Here is a 22,225-nt window from a genome sequence, read left to right on the forward strand (position 1 = left end):
TTATTTATTCTTTTATTTTACATCTCCACAATGTTTAGTATACAACTTTACTACTTTTTTTAACCTGGTTTTGTCATCATTTAATTGCTCTCTATTATTACTGTTAAATTTATCCACGTAACTTCTCAAAATGAGGGGGTATTTCTTTCATTTCTGTTGTCTCTCTCACCCAAGAAAGTAGCTAGAACACTGGGAAAACAGTACTGATTGAACAAAACTTTCACGATGAATGAATTTACAAAATTAAAAATTTGTCCAACTTGGGCACAACTATGAAGCATAAGTATTTTGTTAAACATCTTCTTTCAAAAGACAATAAATTGAAAGTAAAGAGCATATTATATTACTTAACATAAAAGCAAGGGATATCTTACAGCTGCCCCCAACACCCGGGACAAAAGTATCCACAGGAAAAAGAGATTATTAAATGTTTGCTTGAAATGTGTCATCTAGGATACTAATGTAATTAAATATAAAGGGAAAGATGATTTACTTTTTTTTTTGCGGTACGTGGGCCTCTCACTGTTGTGGCCTCTCCCGTTGCGGAACACAGGCTCCAGACGCGCAGGCTCAGCGGCCATGGCTCACGGGCCCAGCTGCTCCGCGGCATGTGGGACCTTCCCGGACCGGGGCACGAACCCATGTCCCCTGCATCGGCAGGCGGACTCTCCACCACTGCGCCACCAGGGAAGCCCAATGATGATTTACTTTTATTTCCCATAAGACACCTTATCTACACTCTCATTATTTTCCTCCCAACCTCTGGCTGTTCCTAACTTCTAGCTGTTCCTTCTTAGTTTGCTTCCTTGACTACTCCTACTCCACCCAGGCTCCAAAAACTGGAGCTCTTCAGGGCTCAGTCCTGGATCCTCTTCAATACTGACTCTGTTTCACAGAGTGAGCTCAGCTTATCCCATGATTTGCGTATCATCTATGTGTTAATGGCACCCACATACTTGAATTACAGATACCAGCCTTACAGGTGGTAAGAAAAATCACTTCCTGGCAGGCCAGGAGCCTAAGCAAATCTGTCAATCTTGAGAAATTCACCAAAGTTTATAAGAATTGCATATGTAACATAAAGAACTTCTTGGGTTTGGTTTCCAGACTTCAGAAGAACAAGTAATCAAATTACTTTTTTCCTTAAAATCTTATTATTTTGAAGTCATTGCACACTCAAAGCAAATTGCAAAAACAGTACAATGAGTCCCATTACCCTTCTACCCAGCGTCCCCCCTTACTCCCTATAACATATTATAGCTGTAGCACAATAGTAAAATGAGGAAACTGACACCTGTACATTAATGTTAGATTATAGACCTTAGTCAGTTCCCATCCTTTGTTTCAACCTTCGTGTATGTGTATGTAGTTCCATGCAATTTTATCCCACTCACAGATTTGTGTAACTACTACCACAATCAAGATACACAACTGTTCCATCACCACAAAAAAGAACTCCCTCTTGCTGCCTTTTTGGCCACGCAGCGCAGCATGTGGGATCTTAGTTCCTTGACCAGGGATCGAACCCATGCCCCCTGCAGTGGAACCGTGGTGTCTTAACCACTGGGGCACTAGGGAATTCCCTCATGCTGTCTTTTTATATTCCCTCTCACTCCCCACACTCTTCCCTGCCCCTCTACCCTGGAAACCATTAATCTGTCCTCTATCTCTGTAGTTTTGGTATTTCAAGAATGTTACATAAATGGAATCATACAATATGTAACATTTTGAGTTTTAGTTCTTTTCACTAAGCATAATGCCCTTAAGGTCCATCCAGGTTCTGCATGTATCAGTAATTCATTCCTTTTTATTGTTGAGTAATAATCTGTTACATGGATATACCAGAGTTTGTTCAACCATCACCCACTGAAGGGCATCTAGGCTGTTTCCAGCATTTTGCTATTACAAATAAATCTGCTATGAACATTCATGTACAGGTTTTTCTGTGAATATAAGTTTTAATTTTTCTGGGATAAATACCTTAAAATGTAATTGCTGGGTCACAGTAAGTAAGTACATGTACTTACTTACACAGTAAGTAAGTACTGTACTTACTTACACAGTAAGTAAGTACTGTACTTACTTACACAGTAAGTAAGTACTGTACTTACTTACACAGTAAGTACTGTACTTACCTACACAGTAAGTACAGTAAGTACATGTTTAATTTTTTTTTTAACTTTCAAACTGTTTTCCAGAGTAGCTGTACACATTCTTATCAGCAACGTGTGAGAGATCTACTTTCTCTGCATATCAGCATTTAGTATTATCACTACTTTTTATTTTAGTTATTCTAATACCTTCTCATTTGTATCTCATTGTAGTTTTAATCTGCATTTTTCTAATGGCTAATGACGTTGAACATCTTTTCGTGTGCTTAGTTGACATCTCTATCTCCCTTTGGGTGAAATGTCTGTTCATGTGTTTTGCCCACTTTATAATTGGATTGTTCAAGATTTTTAAATTTTGTTTTGAGAGTTTTTTTTTTTTAACATATTCTACATATAAGGCCTTTGTCAGATGTGTGGTTTGCAAATATTTTCTCCCCTTCTATAGCTTGCCTTTTTATCTTCTTACCAGAATCTTATGTAGAACACGTTTTTAATTTTGATTAAGTCCACTTCACTAGTTTTTGTTTTAGGGACCATGTTTTTGGTGTCATATCTAAAAACTCCTTACCAAACCCAAAGTCCAGAAGATGTTCTCCGTTGTTTTCTTCTAAAACTTTTATACTTTTACACTGTACATTTAAACCAATGATCCATTTTGAATTTTTTTTTTTGTATTTGTGTGAGGTTTAGGGAAGTTTGTTTTTTTTGCCTATTATTCTAGCCCGTTTGTTGAAGACTATGTTTCCTATGCTGAACTGCTTTTGCAACTTTGTCAAAATCAGTTGGGAGTTATTTGTGTTAGTCTCTGTCTGGGTCCTCTATTTTGTCTAGTGATCTATGCGTTTATTCCTCCACCATTATCAGAGTCTTGCTTAAGCTTAAGATAGTGATATAGTAAGTCTTAATATCAGGTAGAGGGATTCTTCCTAATTTATTCTCCTTTTTCAAAATCATTTTAGCTACTTTAGTTGTTGCCTTTCCCTATACACTTTAAAATAAGCTTGTTTTTATCTTTAAAAAATCTTCACTACTCTAAACAAAATTTTTGTTTATGTCTTGTGTTTTGTGTCCCCCAACAGACTGGAAGCAGCTTCAGTGTCAGGACTGTATGCTATACTTACTTAAAATTTCACATACTTTAGCACAATGCTATTTATAAAAGAGGACTCAATAAATATTTCCTCAGTAAAGCATTTGCTGAAAATATTCTATCCAGAAAATGGGAATCACATTTTAAGAAGCACATCGATGCATCGGAACATGTCCACTGACAGGCAAAGGGAAAGACAAGAAGGGAGGGAGAAGAGGTATGGGAGTGGTCACAGGCTAAGAGTGTGTGTGTGTGTGTGCGTGTGTGTGTACACATGTGTGAGACAGTGGGAGAGAAAATGTGTTTGTCAATTTTGACAAGAGACACTATAAATGTTTAGACGTTTAACCTAAAGAAGAGATGACTTCTGAAGGCATGATGACTATAAGATAAACTGTATTATTATATGTGGCTCTGAAGGCAAAACTAGGACCAATGATTAAGAGAAAAAGAAATTCAGCTTAACATAAAGTAAAATTCTATAACACTGGAGCTGTCCAACAATGGAATAAATAGGATTCATTTAACATTAAGTACCTTGTAAAATTAGAGGTACTCAAGCAGCACTCAGGGCTGAAATGGATTACAATCCACATTTCAATATCGGAAAGATAGTTGTTACCCAGAATGCTGTCCTGAGAAGAATTATGAGACTGCGTATATAGTCAGTGGGAAGGAGTCCTGTGATCAGTTAAGAATATTTGTCACAGCCTGGCAGAAGGGAGGGTAACAAAAATACCTCATATTTACTATCTCTAATCTAGATGAATTATTTTCAGAAATAATATAAGTCCTCGTTGTGAATTTAGACGTGAACTGAGTAAGGTTTCTCTTAAACTCCACGAGTCTAAGACTAGCATTCTTTAAATGTTCAATGAAGTGATTTTTTAAAGTACTTTTAAACGACAGTCCTCAGCTAGGATCTTGGCTTACTGCTTAAGCAACAAAACAGCACTTGAGTTTCTCATCCAAATAATTCACTCTTGAGACAACAATGCCACCTTAGAAACTGCATTGTGCTTTACAGTTTTCAAAGTATGTTCATGTTTTTGCTTTCAAGAAAATTTGTGACTATCAGATATCGACAGAGAAAAGCATGTGAATAGGAAAAGTCAAACTGAGATCTGAAAAATACAAAATTTTTTAACCAAATTATTCTTCTTTTAATAATGTACTAAAACTTCACTGCTAATTAAATCAATCAGCATAAGATACCCAAATCTTAAAACAAACAAACTCTGAAACAGAAAATTTTTCTTCTTCCTACATTCTTGCTCTTCACAGAGATTACTCTCATCACCCACAACTCAAAACGAAAGAGCCGGGCTTCCCTGGTGGCGCAGTGGTTGAGAGTCCGCCTGCCAATGCAGGGGACACAGGTTCGTGCCCCGGTCTGGGAAGATCCCACATGCCGCGGAGCGGCTGGTTCCGTGAGCCATGGCCGCTGAGCCTGCGCGTCTGGAGCCTGTGCTCCGCAACGGGAGAGGCCACAACAGTGAGAGGCCCGCGTACCGCAAAAAAAGAAAGAGCCATTGCTGTCTTCGAGCGTAAGTTATCACGAGTGAGGTCACTAGACCAGCAGGGGCAGAAGCAGCAGCATCACCTGGGAAGGTGTTAGAGATGCCAAGTCCCCAGACCCATCCAACCTACTCAATCAGAAACTCTGGAGTTTTAACAGCCCTCCATATGATTCTGATGCATGCTGAAGTTTTCAAACTATGGTCTTAGAAAATGGTTGTTTCTTTCCAACATGCCAGGATCCCTTCCCTTTCCCTCCTTCTCCTTAGCGTCTCTTTACTTTCTCACATTTTGCACAACCCAAAGATTTTCTCATTTGAGTGATCAATTCACCAATAACTTTGTGAGGATTTCCTACTTTCTTTCTTTTAAAAATGTGAGACTGCCTTTTAAACCATCCAATAAGTTTTAACATTTTTTACTACACATAAATTATTATGAGATGTTTACAGAGATTTTTAATATGTGTCAACAGGCGTAAGAACAATCTTACACAAAAATCATTTTGTAAATGGCCTGCTTTTTCATTCCATCTTAAACGGTACACAAAATAACACATTTGTAGGAAATTCTTAAAATAAATCATTATACCTGTCGAACAGTTTACAAAGAAGAAAGTATTCCATGGCAATCAAAATCACCACTTTCTTACAGAAACATCTCTTTTGACATTTATACAATCCGCTCCTTCACTGCATCTTACTCACCTGTGTACATAATGCAGTTGATGAACTGAATCAATTGCTATCACCATCTCAGCCAAGTAAAATCGAGCCATATCTTCAGGCAATCTATCTTCAAATTTGCTTAGTAGAGTAAGCAAATCCCCACCAACATAATAATCCATAACCAGGTACTGAGAATGAAAAATAAAATGTACTCAATAAATAAGGGGGAAAAAACAATGTATCTAATGTAAACCAAGGTCAAATAGCACTGGATCAAATACTTTTGTTGTTAATTAACAAGGAGCTGGGTAAGACGATCAGCAGCAGTCACTTATAAGTCTTGAAAATTTCGTAAAGCAGTTAATAAATCTTCTAAAAACTGGGGCAGGAAACAATATAGGACTATCACTGCTTTGTTGTTGTTGTTTGCAAAGTAAAAATATGGAAAAGTAACATCATCATCAACTACAACAACAGACCACAGTTTTACCAACATTTCATAGAAGAAAAAACATTTAAATTCTCCAAATAAATTTTTAAAACTCAGAATAAGACAGTCATTTATGTTGAATAAATTCATCTTCATCTCACTACATTTTCCTTATTTCATCTTGAACCAATAACAACTTTATTATGACCAGCACTTGGATCAGCATTTGGAAGCCACTGGTATATAAAATATATAGCAATTCTCACCATATGCTTCTCTTCCCATTTCTGATACTGTGCAAGTATCAGAATGGATTTTTCTTAAGTATACATAAACAGAAGCCAACTAATTTTAGATAGGAATTCTTACAGGTATGTGTGTGTGATACTGTGATTTATAATAAGAAATATATATTTTTTGGAATAGAGCAGAGAGTTCCTTAAAACCATTGGAATTTCCTAAGTGACAAGATAAAGGTGTCTTTTGTTATTTATAACAAGCCCTTTCAACCACACCTAAGTTTATGTTAATGAGGTGACTTTTGGAAAACCCCTAGGAAACCTAAGGATGGGAGCTGGTTGCCAGGGAACCAACCAAGATTAGGGTATTGGAACTTACAGTCTCACACCCTCACCTCCCAACCCCGGACCTCCAGGGAAAGGGACTGGAAGTTGAATCAATCATCAACGGTCATATGATCCAACAATCCCACTCCTGGGCTTATATCTGGAGAAAACTCTAATTCAAAAAGAAACATGTACCCCAATGTTCATAGCAGCACTATTTACAATAGCCAAGACATGGAAGCAACCTAAGTGTCCAAGGACAGAAGAATAGATAAAGAAGATGTGGTGCATATACACAATGGAATACCACTAAGCCATAAAAAAGAATGCAATAATGCCATTTGCAGCAACATGGATGGACCTAGAGATTATCATACTAAGTGAAATTAAGTCAGAAAGAGAAAGACAAATACCACAAGATATCACTTATATGTAGAATCTAAAATGTAACACAAATGAACTTATGTTCAAAACAGAAACAGACTCACAGACATAGACATAAACAAACTTATAGTTACCAAAGGGGAAAGGGGGTGGGAGAAGGATAACTTATGAGTTTGGGATTAGCAGATACAAGCTACTATACATAAAACAGATAAACAACAAGGTCCTACTGTACAGCACAGAGAACTATACTCAATCCTCTATAATAAATCATAATAGAAAAGAATATGTGTGTATATATATATATATATATATAAAAGAATAACTGAATCACTTTGCTGTACACCAGAAACTAACACAACATTGTAAATCAACTATACTTCAATTTTAAAAAAAATCAATGGTCAATTATTTAATCAATCATGCTTAAGTAATGAAGCCTTCATAAAAAACCAGCATGGGGTTTAGACAGTGCCCAGGTTGGCAAACAAGTGGAGGTGCTGGGAGAGTGGTACATTCTTGGAGAGGGCACGAAGCTCCGTGCCCCTTTCCTCATACCTGCCCTACACATCTCTTTCATTGGGCTGTTCCTGAGTTCTGTGAGCTGCTCTAGCAAAGCAACTGAATCAGAGGAAGGGGTGGTGGAAATCTCTGATCTATAGCCTGTAGGTCAGAAGCACAAGTAACAACATGGACTTCGGACTGGGGAGTATGGGGAGCCATCTTGCAGGACTGAACCCTCAACCTGTGAGATCTGATGCTATCTCCAGTTAGACAGCATCAGAATTGAGTTAAATTATAGGACACCCAGCTAGTGTGGGAGAACTGCTTGATGTGTGGAAAACCCACACATCTAATGTCAGAAGTGAAGTACTGTGCAGAGAGTACTGTGTGTAATGTAAACAAAAACAACAGAGTGTTCCTTTACAGAGTGTGTATACCAAAAAAGAAAAAACAAGGAGTATACACCAAAATGTTGACAGCGATTATCTCTGGGTTGTTAGATTACAGACTATGTCACAGCTTTTTGTTCTTTTCTGGATTGCTTTATAAACATGTATTACATATACATGTGTATATTATGGTATGTCATGTTATGTCATGTCATACAGTGAGTGAAAACAAACTAGACATAGTGGAAAGATGGACTTTGTAGTCAGAGAGACCTGTATTCAAATTCTGACTATGGGTTATAAGTGGCTTTTGAAAGATTAATTTCTTTGGTACTTTACTTTCTCATCTATATAACTACAATAATGATACCTTCTTCAGAGTATAGCACTTAGCATGATGGTTAGTAAATTAAATATATTTAGAATGTCAGTTATAATGTCTTAAAGTTCAGGTCATTTTATTATAGAATGGAGTTATTATTTCAAGGATATTACCAAGTAATATCTTATTGACATTAAGAGTTAAAGAGTCTTGAGAAAATTCACATTCTTTTTTTGTTTGTTTGTTTGTTTTTGCGGTATGCGGGCCTCTCACTGTTGTGGCCTCTCCCGTTGCGGAGCACAGGCTCCGGACACGCAGGCTCAGCAGCCATGGCTCACGGGCCCAGCCGCTCTGCGGCTTGTGGGATCCTCCCGGACCGGGGCACGAACCCATGTCCCCTGCATCGGCAGGTGGACTCTCAACCACTGCGTCACCAGGGAGGCCCCACATTCTTATTACTATACATTAGAACTACAAGCATGGGCAATTTTGTTAAATAAAAGAAAATTTTATGTTTTAAATCTTTGAAAGTTAGGGCAACAATGTATTTCAAATCCTGGTCTATGGTTTACTGGCTATATTTACTAGGCCTAATGTTTAACAGTCTCTGTCAAGAAGGTTAGAACAAAATAATTTAATGTAATAAAATTTTGTTAACATAAACATGTTGCTAGATTTGGCAATGGATGTAGAGCAGAAATCCACAGCTCTTACTTTAAAAAGAAGTACTTTGAGTATAGTAGCAAACACAGAAAGTTTTCAAACAAAAAACAAGTCTACTATTAAAACTGGAATCTAATATTTATACATAGAAAGTCATATAACATAACACATTTCTTCAATAAACATTTACTAGGTGCCAATCAGGATTTTTTTTGGTACCAAACAGAGGATAAAAAGATCAAAGGCTTCTACATCAAAGGCTTTCCTCTCTTGAAAGTGTACTTTTGCCACCCACGGTCGCCATTTAAAACTTAGGCTCCTTGAGTCATCATCTATCTTCTACTTTCATCCACATACTGCTATGTGCTTCCCTTAATAAACCCATGGATCCCTTCACTTCCGAGCTTTCAGTGTGCCTTACTGAACCTCTTCTACAGTAAACAACGTCCTTGAGATAGAATAAAAAATGATGAATACATAAATATTCCTAGTTTTCCTTTCCTGCTGGCTGCTAAACAATGCTCTGGCTTTGCCCACTCACATTCTTTCCCCACCTTGTCCTCAGAGGTAAAGTAGCTGTAGATAAGACAGAATTCAGCAACTGGGAGAAGCAAGAAGCAGAAAACACAAAAGTTTCTCAAGAGAAAAGCAATGAGTTGAAGATGAACTACACTTGCAATAGGGTTCTAGTGTTAGGGAGACAAAATTGCATCCAAAAGGCAAACAAGTAATAACCTCACATAAGAAAAAAGCCCCTTTTCCTCTATAACATATCCCAATGAATGTCTCTAAGTCATTCTTTTATGTTTTTTCCTTTGTTCACTACAACATTCAACTAAATCATCAAGGTCTTGTTGAGTCTACTCCCTGCTAAATCTCTGTGAAGTCCATCTACTTCTATCCCTACCCACTACCAACAATCCTAACCCAGGCTCCTGGCCTCTCGACTATATTACTACTACAAGTTTAAGACCAAAGTGAATAGCTTTCTATAATATATTTTATTCTGTAGATAATTTTCTTGGGAATGGAAAATAGAATACAGAACAAGAAAGGGACAAATAAATTCATTGACTAAGTCCACAGATACTTATATATAAGAACCTACTATGTGCTAAGAATACACTTATGCAATGGAGATACTACAATAAATTAGACATAATTCTTGCCTTCACGGTATTTACAATCTAATGAAGAAGAAAACACAAATTAATGGGCAATTTCAGTGTAATATAAATCTTTGACAGGGATAAGAAGAGGGTATTCCTGCAGGCTCTTAAAGGAAAAGAACCCAACCTTTTAATCAGGTTCATTCATTCATTTGTCTGAAATTTACTTTTGTACAAGGTATGAAGACTATTTTCTTATATACAGAGAGTCAATTATCTAAAACAAGTAGTTAAATATTCCATTCTTTCCCCCAGTTTAATTGAAATGCCCCCTCATTGTATTTTAAGACACTAATACACTTGGATCTGCTCCTGGGCACTCTATTCTGCTACAGTTGTCTATTTCTATATCAATATCATATTGTTCTCATTGACTAATTAGTAAAATTTAATATCCAGTAGGACAAGTTCTTACTTATAGACTACCTTTAAAATATTACTCAATATGGCAAAAGTGTCTTTAGACAAGTTTAGAAAACCACAGACTGAGAGGCAATATTCATAAGACATGTCAAGGAGATAATAATCCTAACATAAAGAGGTCCTACCAGTTGTTAAGAAGAGGGCGAGCAATCCAACAAAACTAGGATGAGGCTATTAACAGGCTATTTCCTCACATAAAAGGAAACACAATTAGCCAATTAATATTGGGCTGGCCAACAAATTCGTTCGGTTAGTGAATACGCTGTTCAATAAAGTCCTTCGTGAAAGTGAAAAATGTCTTTTATTTTTACTTAAAACTGAACGAACTTGTAGGCCAACCCAATACATAGTCAAAACCAAAGCAACAAAGAGATATCTTTCACCAATTAGATTAGCAAAATGATCATTACTGTTTTGGAGAAAGTGACTTAAAACAACACTGCTTTTTTGGAAGACGATAAACTACAACTATTCGGGAAAGTAATTTCACAGTATCTACTGAATTTTAAAAGGTGCATACCCCTTGATCCAGCATTTCCACTCTTAGGGATATAGTCAATTAAAATAAAAGCTCCAATGTGTAAGGCATATGGGCAAGTATGTTTACTGGACAGCACTGTTGATAATTGGAACAAATAAGAAAGTATGAATAGAGATCAACAAGAAAACTGTTAAATGGATCCATTCAACATATCCATTCTATGAAATATGATACTGTTGCCCAAAAGAAAAATTAAATATATATGCCCATGAGATATTTTAAGCAACAACAGCAAGCTGCAGAGTAATATATACTTTGTAATCCCATTTTTATAAAAAGGAAGAAAATATACATATACACACAAACATTCAATTATACAAAGCATAAAAAATGAAAGGATACAGCAAAGTTAACATTAGTTACCTCAAGAGGGTGAAATGAAAGATGAAGGTAAGGACTATTAACTTTTTAATGTATATAGATCTCTGTATTGTATAGAGGAAAAGACCTAGTCAAATCGAAGTTGACCAATGGAGTAAAGTTCTGCAAAAGGCCAAAGGTGATGGAGTCAAAGGGAAAGGTTGATAGGAATAATCCTAAATATAAAGATATAACTCATCCACATTGAGAAAAAAAGATAAGAACAGGCCCAAATATGGATAAATTTGTATACGGGGGAAGGATGAAAGGAAATGCTGAGGTCAGAGCACAGAAAGTTAAGAAAGTTCATACTTGAGTAACCAATGGCTTTCATTTTTTCCAGGAAGTAGGGGGTTATAGAATGAGGGTGCAGGAATATTTGTATAATGTCCCTATACTGGAGATAGGGATCATAACTGTTATTCCTGCTTTATGGCTATGTAATAAGAGACAATAAAGATAAATGATTTGCCCAAACATTACATTAAAGAGTAGGAAAGCCAGAACTCAGAGTTCTTGATCTTTGATCAGTTACCTTCTTACTCCAATTAAAGAAAGTCAGTGTTCAGTAAAAAAGCTGACAATACCCATGACATAAAAGAGTATGTGCTAAACATCAGAATAACAAATAAGAAATTAAGGATACAGGCTGAGTCCTCAGAAATCTTGTATCCCTCCAAAATAAACAGATCTCTAGGTGTAGATATACACATCAGAAAATTTCCAACTCTGAATTTCTAAAAAATCTCTAATTCAAAGTTTGTGCTTTTTAAGGAACTACATTCCAAGGAAAGAATGCTAAAGCATGTGAAAACATACAATAAATAGATTGTGTCCAGAGAAAATACATTTCACAGAACAGATATGCTTTTAGAAGTCTTCTTACGGAGAATACCAAACTCCTTTGGTCATCTTGCTGTCACAAGAAGAGATTAATAGTCAATCCTTAGAGCCCCACCTTTTATTTAGCCCTCCTAGCCCTTTTTTTTTTTCACTCTTACAAAAATACCTTTCTAATAATTTCTATCTCCAACACAAACTGGATTCCTGTAAAGAATTTAAAGTTCATATGACTAATTACAGTTTAATATTTAAATATCTTTCATCCTCTAATCAGTTTACAAATGCTAATTCAAAAAGCAAAATTTTTGCTTTAAATATCTTCCTATCTGTTCTTTTTTCTTCCTCAAACATAAAATAATAGGAAACAGTGAATAAGAAAATGTGAGGAAAAAAGAAATTTTCATTGATTTGTAATATTCTAAATGATATCTAAGTGATAAGAGGTTTATGTGCCCATATAGATACAACTAAGTAGGTTTGTATTTAATGAGTTTTTCTTAAGGAAAAAATGTTCTAATCACACCTTAATATCATTCATTAAATTACGCAGGTTCTTCCTAAACAAATAAAATGCACATATGCTATGACCATATATTTTTTTCATAAACTGGCTATAGTGATATTTCAGCATATTACAAATGAAAGTCAAATTATTTACCACAGCTTCCTTGAATTGTATAGCTCTGTAAATCATGTTACTTATTTGACTGCTTTAGGGCTACTAGGGTTAAAAGTTATTTTGGAAAATAACTATGTATAATAAAATTTCTTTTTGGGTATCTAAAACAAGGTTTGTCAACATTTTTAAATGATTTTATTTTCTTATATTTCATGAATATTCAAAAGAAAATCTTTGATGATAACAAGACAATTTAGGACTTCTGACTCTTGAGACTAATAGACCATGAAGGTTTCCCTGAACTAAAGAAAAACTGGCTGTTTACAGGAGAGCTGACTACTAGAGTATTTCAGTCCTCCTCCAGTTATTGTGGAATTTTAATTCTAATATAATTAATGGCTGATATACACACACAATTTCTTAGAAGTGTCTTTGAAAAAGAAATATTAATCCTAATCTCAAATGCAAAGAGCACAGATAAGACTAAATAACTCAGAGGAGAGAGAATGATAAGTCAGGCTTTTATTCATTGAAAATTTGGCAAAATTTTGCTATATAAAATTTGGCATTTGGACATTTTATTTCTGTATCTATATATATTTCTATATTTATAGCAAAATGTAGAGTTTTAAGCAATCCATAAATATACAGTGTTACATCTATCTACAGTAGAATTCATTGTCATAGTGGATTTTAGTCCTTATCCAAAAACTTCTGAAAAGTCATCATGATAAACTGTTATAATTTTGTTAAGCAAGTATTTGGCATGTGTTCGATTTAATCTTAATTTTGCTGACAAATCTATGCAGATTATATTTGCACTGATACATTCATCCCTAAAATCTCATATAAGTATGGTAAATTCAAATCAAATATTCCATTCAATTTAACAACTGAGCAACTAAGATGTGCAAAGCTCTACGTTATGACTTTTAAACAATTCTGACTATAACCCACAAAAATAATATGGTTTATATGATTATTCAGTAATCATTATAAAAGAAATGTCATGAAACAATATTTACTCTTACTATTTGAACTCTGTCATTTCCTAGTCTATTTAATTTTTTAAATGCTGGTGTAACCTACTAAATTGATTTTATGACTCACAATTTGAGGTTTGAAAAACACTTTTATACTCTGGAAGCATGTACAGGATACAAAGACAAGTAATGACCCTGTTTGAACACCTGAACCTGGCCTGAAATCAGATAAACTTCACGGCTATTAAGTTACACTAACCTCTAATTATATTTTAGCTAAAGATAGCAGGGTTCATGCCATCTATTTAAAACTTTTTTAAGTTGTACCCAAAAAATCAAAGATATATACATACATAGGTTAATCATATAATAGCAGTACTAAAAAATGTAAAGCTAAAATGAAATAAGAAAGATTAATTCAAACTGGAAATACTGTTAAGATGTAGAATTTGAGTACAATATTAAAGTATTAGCTAGACTTCAACAGGACTAGTGGCAGGAAGAGGAAGGAGTGGCACTAGTATGAAAGATATCATGGACAATAAAAACAAAGACAGAAAGTAAAAGAGTACAGAGAATGCTCAAGAATGGAGGGTATTCCCTCCACTGAGGCTGAAACAGAGAATTTGGGCAGGCACAATATTTCCAGTCATATCTTTTTATTTACCACTATACTATATTTAACACTATTAATGGTTTTCTCTACCAACTCTCCTTTCAGTTTCCATGGTGCAGTATTTTGATTCTCTTTCTTGCTCTGACCATTTCCATTAGTTTTCTACTTCTTGGGGTGCCCTATCTCTGACTTCTCTAGGCAAACTTGCTTTCTCATTTTACAAGCACTGCTCAGTGATTCTCATTTACTCCTTGTATTCACTGTTATCTACAAAAAGCGTTGGCCAAGTTTTCCTGTAAAGGACCAGAGAGTAAATACTTTAGGATTGGCAGGCCAAGAGGCAAAATCAAGGATATTATATAGGCACATATATAATGAGAGAAAACAAATTTCCACACATTTCATTAGCAAAATGCAAAATATAATAGTGATAATTGAATACAATTTTTGTAATATGGACTACTAATGAGAAAATGTAATTCTTTTGTGGGGAGAGGGGAATAGAACAGTTTGCTTAACTGGGGCTCAAAGTTAGCATTCCCTACCATCAAAAACCTACTGCAAATGTATATCTGCAAATGCTGATCTGTATTGAGAGTCTACATATTTCATCTGTGAAACTCTATTCACAAAGATAGGTACTGCCAAATACTCATATCAGTTCATGAGTATATAATCTTGATTGAGCATATTCCTCTACTTGAAATGCATTTATAGAATGCTATTAAAATTTTCTCCTGATTCCTGTGCATAAGTATGTCATTACTGCAGATTAACCACTTCTACCTGAAATTTAGGTGGAAGTTCTCAACTGCCCAGTTAAATGGATGTTGAACTACAAACATTTCCTTTGCACTTGCATCAAGTTCCAAAAATTGCTGCTAGAACTGTAGTTTGAGCTCAAAAGATTTATCGGCAGCAAATCTATGTGGAAATGGAAATCTCACTCCTTTTTACTTTTGACAGCATGGGAAGTAGATACAGCAGCTTGACATTACTTGTGATTCAAACAATGTCAGTTGTCAAAATGACTTCACCATAGCATAGTTTTGCATATAAGTGTTGTTTTGCCTTGTAATTTTATTTTAAATTTATTTTTAAAACATATCAAGTCTACAGGAAAAGCTAATTTCCAAGCCTTTTCAATACTTCATAATAATGGTTGAGGGTGGGGTTTTTTGTTCAGTTATATTTCAATCGGTCCTTTGTTCAAAATATCGCAATAAAATGTTACCACTGCAAAACCAGTGAACGGCTGCATGGCACAGCAAGAATGTTTAGCTCTGATTTCTGATAAAAATCCATGGAAATGATAATAGTTGTTTCCAAAAAACTGAATGAAGTGCAACGTTGATACTACTGGTTCAACACATGATAGATTCAAATATTTGCTGCAAACTACCTGCTGATTAATAAGACAATGAACATCCACATGCTTTACGCAACTAATATTTTCACATGATTTGTAAATCTGTCCAAATAAGCCTTTTCCTGCTCATACATATTTTTACCACTCTCAACTGTAATATGTTTTAGCAGATTCCAATTCAAGTTGTACCAAATCAGTGTTTTCTCAACTTCTTTGAAAATAATATGACTGTAATGATTCCACACAAGATATTCATAGAGGCTAATTCCTCAGCTATTTCAAACTCAAACATTGACCCCTCAAGTAACAAGGACTGAGCAGAACCAGCACCATCTTTCAACTCAAGAGTCAAAGAAACCCTCTCAATGTGACAGGAAATGATTATTTCCCTGGTTTTAAAATCCACCATTGATGCTGCTCCCATTGTCCTCGATTCTTGAAGCAACTGTTCTCACCAAAACGCTAATAGTCTTAGACAAGTTTATTTTCTGTGGACACATTTCTTTGGCTGCTGCAATCAAACATGATTTAATTAACTCAAGATTGGTAAATAGCTTTCCTTGTTTGGCTAGTAAATGAGCCACTCAGGAACTTACTACAGTTGCAGCCTCATTTTCATTTTTTATTTTGTGAAAAAATTCTGCTGTGGTAAGATATTGTTTTAAATTTTCTAACTTTTCTGACTGCTGCTTTCCTATGCGTTAGGAATGCTGTGATGAGTGCTCAGTTTGGCAATGTAGACATTTATTGTATTCTATTAGTACAAGTGAAGTGTAGTTATGCAATAAACACTATGCCGTAATTTAATTCATTAACAAAATAATCCACACTCTACTGTGCCTTAAAAGCATGATACTGAAAAGTCTACTTTTCTTATTTTGACATGAGGCATATGCACTGTTAATTTTAAAAACAATAAAAAGTCATGATATAGCACTTGAAATGCTATCAAGTTATAAATTGAAATGCTATCAAGTTATAACTGTCACTGCGCTTTGTAGTCTGACTCAGTGCAAAGCAACGAGTGACACATATAGTGTGTTACCCTCTGTCACAGTGCCAGTCTCCATCACAACTAGTCAACTCTGCCACAAAGCAGCCACAGATAATACATGAATCAATGGGCATGGCTGTGTGTCAATAAAACTTTATGAACACTGAAATTTTAACTTTATATAATATTCACATGTCATAAGGTATTCTTCTTTTGATTTTTTCCAACTACTTAAAAATGTAAAAACAACTCTTAGCTTGCAGGCTGTATGGAAATAGGTGGTGAGCCAGATGTGAGCTGCAGGCCACAATTTGCCAAAATCTGATCTATAAGAACTCCAAGACACCCTCAGAAACACCAGACTTACATATCTAACCCATTAAATGGATCACATGACAATTCAAACCCAACATATATCAAATTAAACTAATCATCTTCCCACCTACTTTAAATTTTCTCTTCCTCCTATATTCCCCAACTCAATTCATCACCTACCAACCACTGAATCCCACAAGTCAGACACCAGAAAACTGGGAATCATTCTGACTCCTCTCTCCTCCACTGACACTCACTCAAACACAACAAGTCATTATTATTTTACTTCTTAAATAGTACCTGAAACCATCCCCTCCCACTGTCACCTTTATTCAATCCCTCATTATCTGTCACCTGAATATTGTCTCCTAACTGGTCTCTCTAGTTTTGCCCCCTGAAATCCATCCTTAACACTTCTGCTAGGATGTTCTATACAAAATATAAAACTGATTATCACACTATCCTTAAAACCCTCCTGGAAATTAGAATAAAATTCGAACTCTTCTGCATGGCCTACACTCTGGAAGCCTCATTTTATACCTCTCTCCCCTCCTTATCATAATCACACTAGCCTTCCTCTCATCCCTCAAACAACCTCAGTCCTTTCCTGTCACAAACCCTTCTACAGTCCTAAAACAGCAGCTTCCAAACCTGCTCTGTGAAAGAACCCTGAGAAAGCATGAAGGAAAGTGGAAGGAGGAAGCTAAGAGATCAGTCAGGGCAGTTGCGTTTCTATATGCTTCATTGTACAGGCTTTCAGATATAATGTTGTTTTACAAAACACACACACTAGAGTTCCATGATCAAAAAAATATTTGTTTTTGAAACTCATGACTGTAAAAGTTTAATTTCCTTACCATAACGTATAAGGTGCTATATTATGTGACTCTCTCATCTCTCCTCCCTCATCCCCAAGCCTCTTTTTCTATCCTTCATCAAGAGGAACATAACAAGGTGGCTTCAAATCTCCATGCTCACCAAGCCATCTCCGCCTCTTCTCCCTTCTTGGTTTAGGCAATGTACATTTTTCTTAGAAGAGCCCTTACTGACTTCATACCTTTGAATAAATGTTATATTTTTCTTATATGAAACAATGTGTAAATGTTATTTACTTGACTGTGAATTCCGTTTCTGGTTCCCCTCACAAGAATGTAAGAATAAGAAAAGAGATCCTTTGTCTGTCTTATTCACTACTGAGTCTCTAGAATCTAAAGAACAATGCCTAGCACACAGCACATGTCCAATAAATATCAAATTAATGAAAAATGTCTTATTGATTTTTATATCCCAGTACATAGTAGTAGTAGCTGGCACAAAGCAGGAACTCAACACATGTATGCTAAAAACTAAACCTTGAAATAAAAACTGGGGTCAGAAAATGAAGAGCTTTGAATAACAGGCCAAGGAGTTGTACACTCGACTGTGACAGATATCACCTATTTTCCTATTTACTTGTTCATCTCTTCAATCTTCAATTGGTAGTGCTTCTAACAGTTTGATTTTCCTCCAAGCTCTTTCCCAACTTCTTTTGTCAAGTGGTTCATGATGTTAATATAAAATTAGACACAGCCTAGATTTTAAATATGGCTCTACTTAAAGTAACACATGACAACTTTGAAAAATATGTAAACTTCTAAATAGTAATAGAATACTACAAATAAGATATCTTGAGAAAATAATGGAAAAAAATCCTGACCACCTTTTATAGAATGTAAATCTGTTTGGATTTAGTTTTGACGTGTTTATTAAAAAACATAAAAAATTCCAACAGAAAGGTATTGAATTACCCAGGGAAAGAAATCACATATCAAAATAAACAACTTATACTCTGAAATTCAGTGGTTTTCTAAATAACATTTACATTTAAATAATGCTTAAGAGAAAATAATGCTAAATTCTAAATTCTGCCAATAAAAAATTAATAAGGATATAGAAACATATAAAAAGTGATTCTTACTAAGTTATTGTCATCTTGGAAAGCATAATGCAAAGTTGTAATCCATTTATTGTCTCCATTCACTAACACATCCCTTTCTTCACGAAAACATGCTGTCTGAAAAGGAAAAAAACATTTTTTTAGACAAAGAATACTTCATGTAAAACTAGGAAATATATTATGCAAACAATTGCTTAAAATACTTATTACACTTTCTGTTCTGAAAAGGGAATACATCTAATATTATACGACTTTCCAATAAGTCAAGTTTCAAAGACCCCTCAGAAATTGAACAACTGGAACAGTACACTTACAAGTATTTTATATTTAAAAATACTGTTGTAGTTCAAAAAAATCAGAAAAATACACAGAATTATTTAACAACCATGGTCCAATCTACCGTCTAGATAATATAAATGTCAACATTTTGTCACATTTACTTCTGATCATTTTGTTATTAAGAAAATATGATACAAGTTGTAGCCTTCCTATTCCTAGAGCATTCCTGTCCCTTCTCCCTCTGAGAAAATGAATAATCTGAAGTTAGTATATATTCTTCCCATCACATGCTTTATTATTCATGTATGTGTCCAAAAACAATAGAATTGTTTTGTGTTTTGAAAACTTCCGTGAATAGTGTAATTTCATCTATCCCTTTGCATAGATGGCTGTTTACCTTTTAATTGCTGTGGTATTCCATTGTATGAATACGGCAGAATTTATTTATATAACCCCCAATCACGAAGATCTCCCAATTTTGTGTTATTTCAATGCTGCCAATGAATATATTTGTACAAATGTACAGTAAGTCCCCTACATACGAACCTTCAAATTGTGAACTTTCAAAGATGCGAACATGTGTTCGCATGTCCAATCACGTAAGTTAGTTCCCCTGTCTGGCATACGTTGCCATATGCATGCATCCTCTACAAGTGGTTGTGCTTTTGTGTATACTTTACTGTACAGCACTGTATACAGTACAGTAGTACAGTATTTTTATTTCAAGCCCAGGATGTCTGGAAGCAAGTGTAAAAGCAGCGGTGATGGAGCTGGTACAGTACTAACCAGACATCACTGGATCGTTTTTTCAAGGGGGTAGATAGAATTGAATCCAGCAAGGAACTAAAACCTGTGCCATCAGTGTCAGGCGTGAGTGAAATTGCAGCTTGCCCTCCATCTCCTATTGCTGACGATCCTTCAGTACCATCTCCCACCTCCCCTCCCTCCTCCAGTCAGTAACTCTTCTTGCCTGTTCACTCGATGCCAGCCCCTGTATGCCAGCTGTTGTACTGTACTACTGTACTTTTCAAGGTACTGTACTGTAAGATCAAAAATGTTTTATTTTTTGTTTTTTATGTATTATTTGTGTGAAAAGTACTATAAACGTATTACAGTACAGTACTATATAGCCGACTGTGTTAGTTGGACACCCAGGTTAACTTTGTTGGACTTACAAACAAGTTGGACTTACAAACGTGCTCTCGGGAACGGAACTTGTTCATTGTAGGGGACTTGCAAGAGTTTCCTAGAGTATACACTTGGAAACAGAAATACTAGTTTTAAGCGTTTTCAACTTTACCAGATTCAGCCAATTTTCTTTCCTAAGTGGCATGCCAGTTACTACCCTCACCCTAGTGTATGAAATCTCCCCTTTTCCCCACATCCTCAACTGCACTTGGCATTGTTAAACTTTTAAGTGCGTGTCAATATGATGGGTGTGAAATAATATCTCATCATTCTTTTAATTAACATATTCCTAATTACAGGTGCAAATAATTTTTTTGTTGCACTCGTTTTTTAATTAATTTTTATTGGAGTATATTGCTTTACAATGTTGTGTTAGTTTCTACTGTACAGCAAAGTGAATCAGCTATATGGATACATATATCCCCTCTTTTTTGGATTTCCTTCCCATTTAGGTCACCACAGAGCATCGAGTAGAGTTCCCTGTAAATAAATAAGTTTACATATGCTTATTGGACATCTGAGTTTTCTCTTTGAAAAACTCCCTTTGCCCATTTTCTCTAATGAATTGTCTTTTTCTTACTGATTTATAAAAGTTTTAATTTATTCTGAGGATATATTTCCACTATTATAAAGATGCATCCTGGAGAACCTTAGAAATGTGTGGCTAAAAATAAAAAATAACTTTATATGATACTTTATAATTCTACAATATATCTTTAAATTTTTAATTAAAAAGCTGCTATGCCAAAAACAACTGAAAGGTAAAGTAGAAATTAAAAGTCTCCCTGAGTCACACCCTGATAGTTTCACTGTCCACCTGTTATGTCCAGAGGTTACTACCAATAACTCAGTTGAATTTCTTCTCAGAAAATTTCTGTATACACATAAGCATATAAACACACACACACACACAACACACACACACACACACACACACACACACACAACTATATTCATATGGCATCCCATCTCCCCTATCTTTTCTTCCTTTACACAGATGAGATCACAGTGCTCTGTAAGTCATGTTTTTCAAGTAACAATATATCTGAACAGCTTTCCACACCAGTACATAGAGACCTAATTTTTCTTAATGGCTGTACCACATTCCATACACACTGAAAAACCATCAGACAGTATTCTACACATAGCAGGTGCCTAATAATTTATTTCCCACAAGATAAATTCAACAGCCATGATATATAAAACAATTAGCATTACTTAATTTACCCTAATTAAGTACCTTAATTTTTTCCCACATATTTCCATAAATTTTATTTGATGCAATAGAATTTCCAAAGCCATTTATTAAACAGCATCACCAAGGAAAAATTTTAAAACAAATAAAGCTTAAACCAAATGAATGGGCAGTTTTACCTGTCAATTCAATTATTAAAATCTACAATATCATGCTTTCGTTCACTTTACGGGGAAAATAGAATCACTTGACATACAACTAAGTTCTGTTTCAGACTTTAACTGACCTGAAATTATGGTTTGCTGCTAACATTTTAGAGAGGTGGTGAAGTCTGTCAAGCCTAGGAGACGCCTTTCTCCTGGCTTTATCTTACCAGGACAGCTATCTGAAATTTTAAAGACATTTCCAGCTAGAATCTGGAAATGTGACTGACTGATGACTCCAAACTAAATAAAGCTCCAAAGACTACCTGTCAACAGAACAGATTAACTTTAGTAGGTTCTAATCTATTCTAAACTATGTAGTGAAAAAATAAATTAATTTTTAAAAACATAAAATATAAACTATTTCTAATATAAAATTTTAAACATATACAAGAGAAAGCAGTAAAATAATCCCCTGCCCCCATCAACCAATTTCAACAATTATTTTATTGTTCAATTTTATTTCATCTACACTCTCACCCACTTACCACCACCCTTCCTCCACACACATACATGTGAATACTCACACATATGTATATACACAGAG

General features: G+C 35.1%; 1 protein-coding gene across 15 annotated transcripts in view; it reads right to left on the reverse strand.

The window, feature by feature from the left end:
• Positions 1–22,225, reverse strand: part of CDC42BPA (CDC42 binding protein kinase alpha) — a 311,334-nt gene that overhangs the window by 190,784 nt on the left and 98,325 nt on the right. For all 15 annotated transcript variants that reach the window (XM_027122374.1, XM_027122372.1, XM_027122377.1 and 12 more), the window contains 2 exons: positions 18,835–18,930; positions 5,427–5,575 (listed from right to left, as the gene is read on the reverse strand). In XM_027122374.1, the coding sequence (XP_026978175.1) occupies positions 5,427–5,575; positions 18,835–18,930 (245 nt within the window). The remainder of the gene's footprint in view (positions 1–5,426; positions 5,576–18,834; positions 18,931–22,225) is intronic.

The sequence above is a fragment of the Aethalodelphis obliquidens genome, unplaced genomic scaffold (genome assembly GCF_003676395.1).
Source record: "Aethalodelphis obliquidens isolate GAN/ISIS:26980383/991018 unplaced genomic scaffold, ASM367639v1 scaffold24, whole genome shotgun sequence".
Lineage (NCBI taxonomy): Eukaryota > Metazoa > Chordata > Mammalia > Artiodactyla > Delphinidae > Aethalodelphis > Aethalodelphis obliquidens.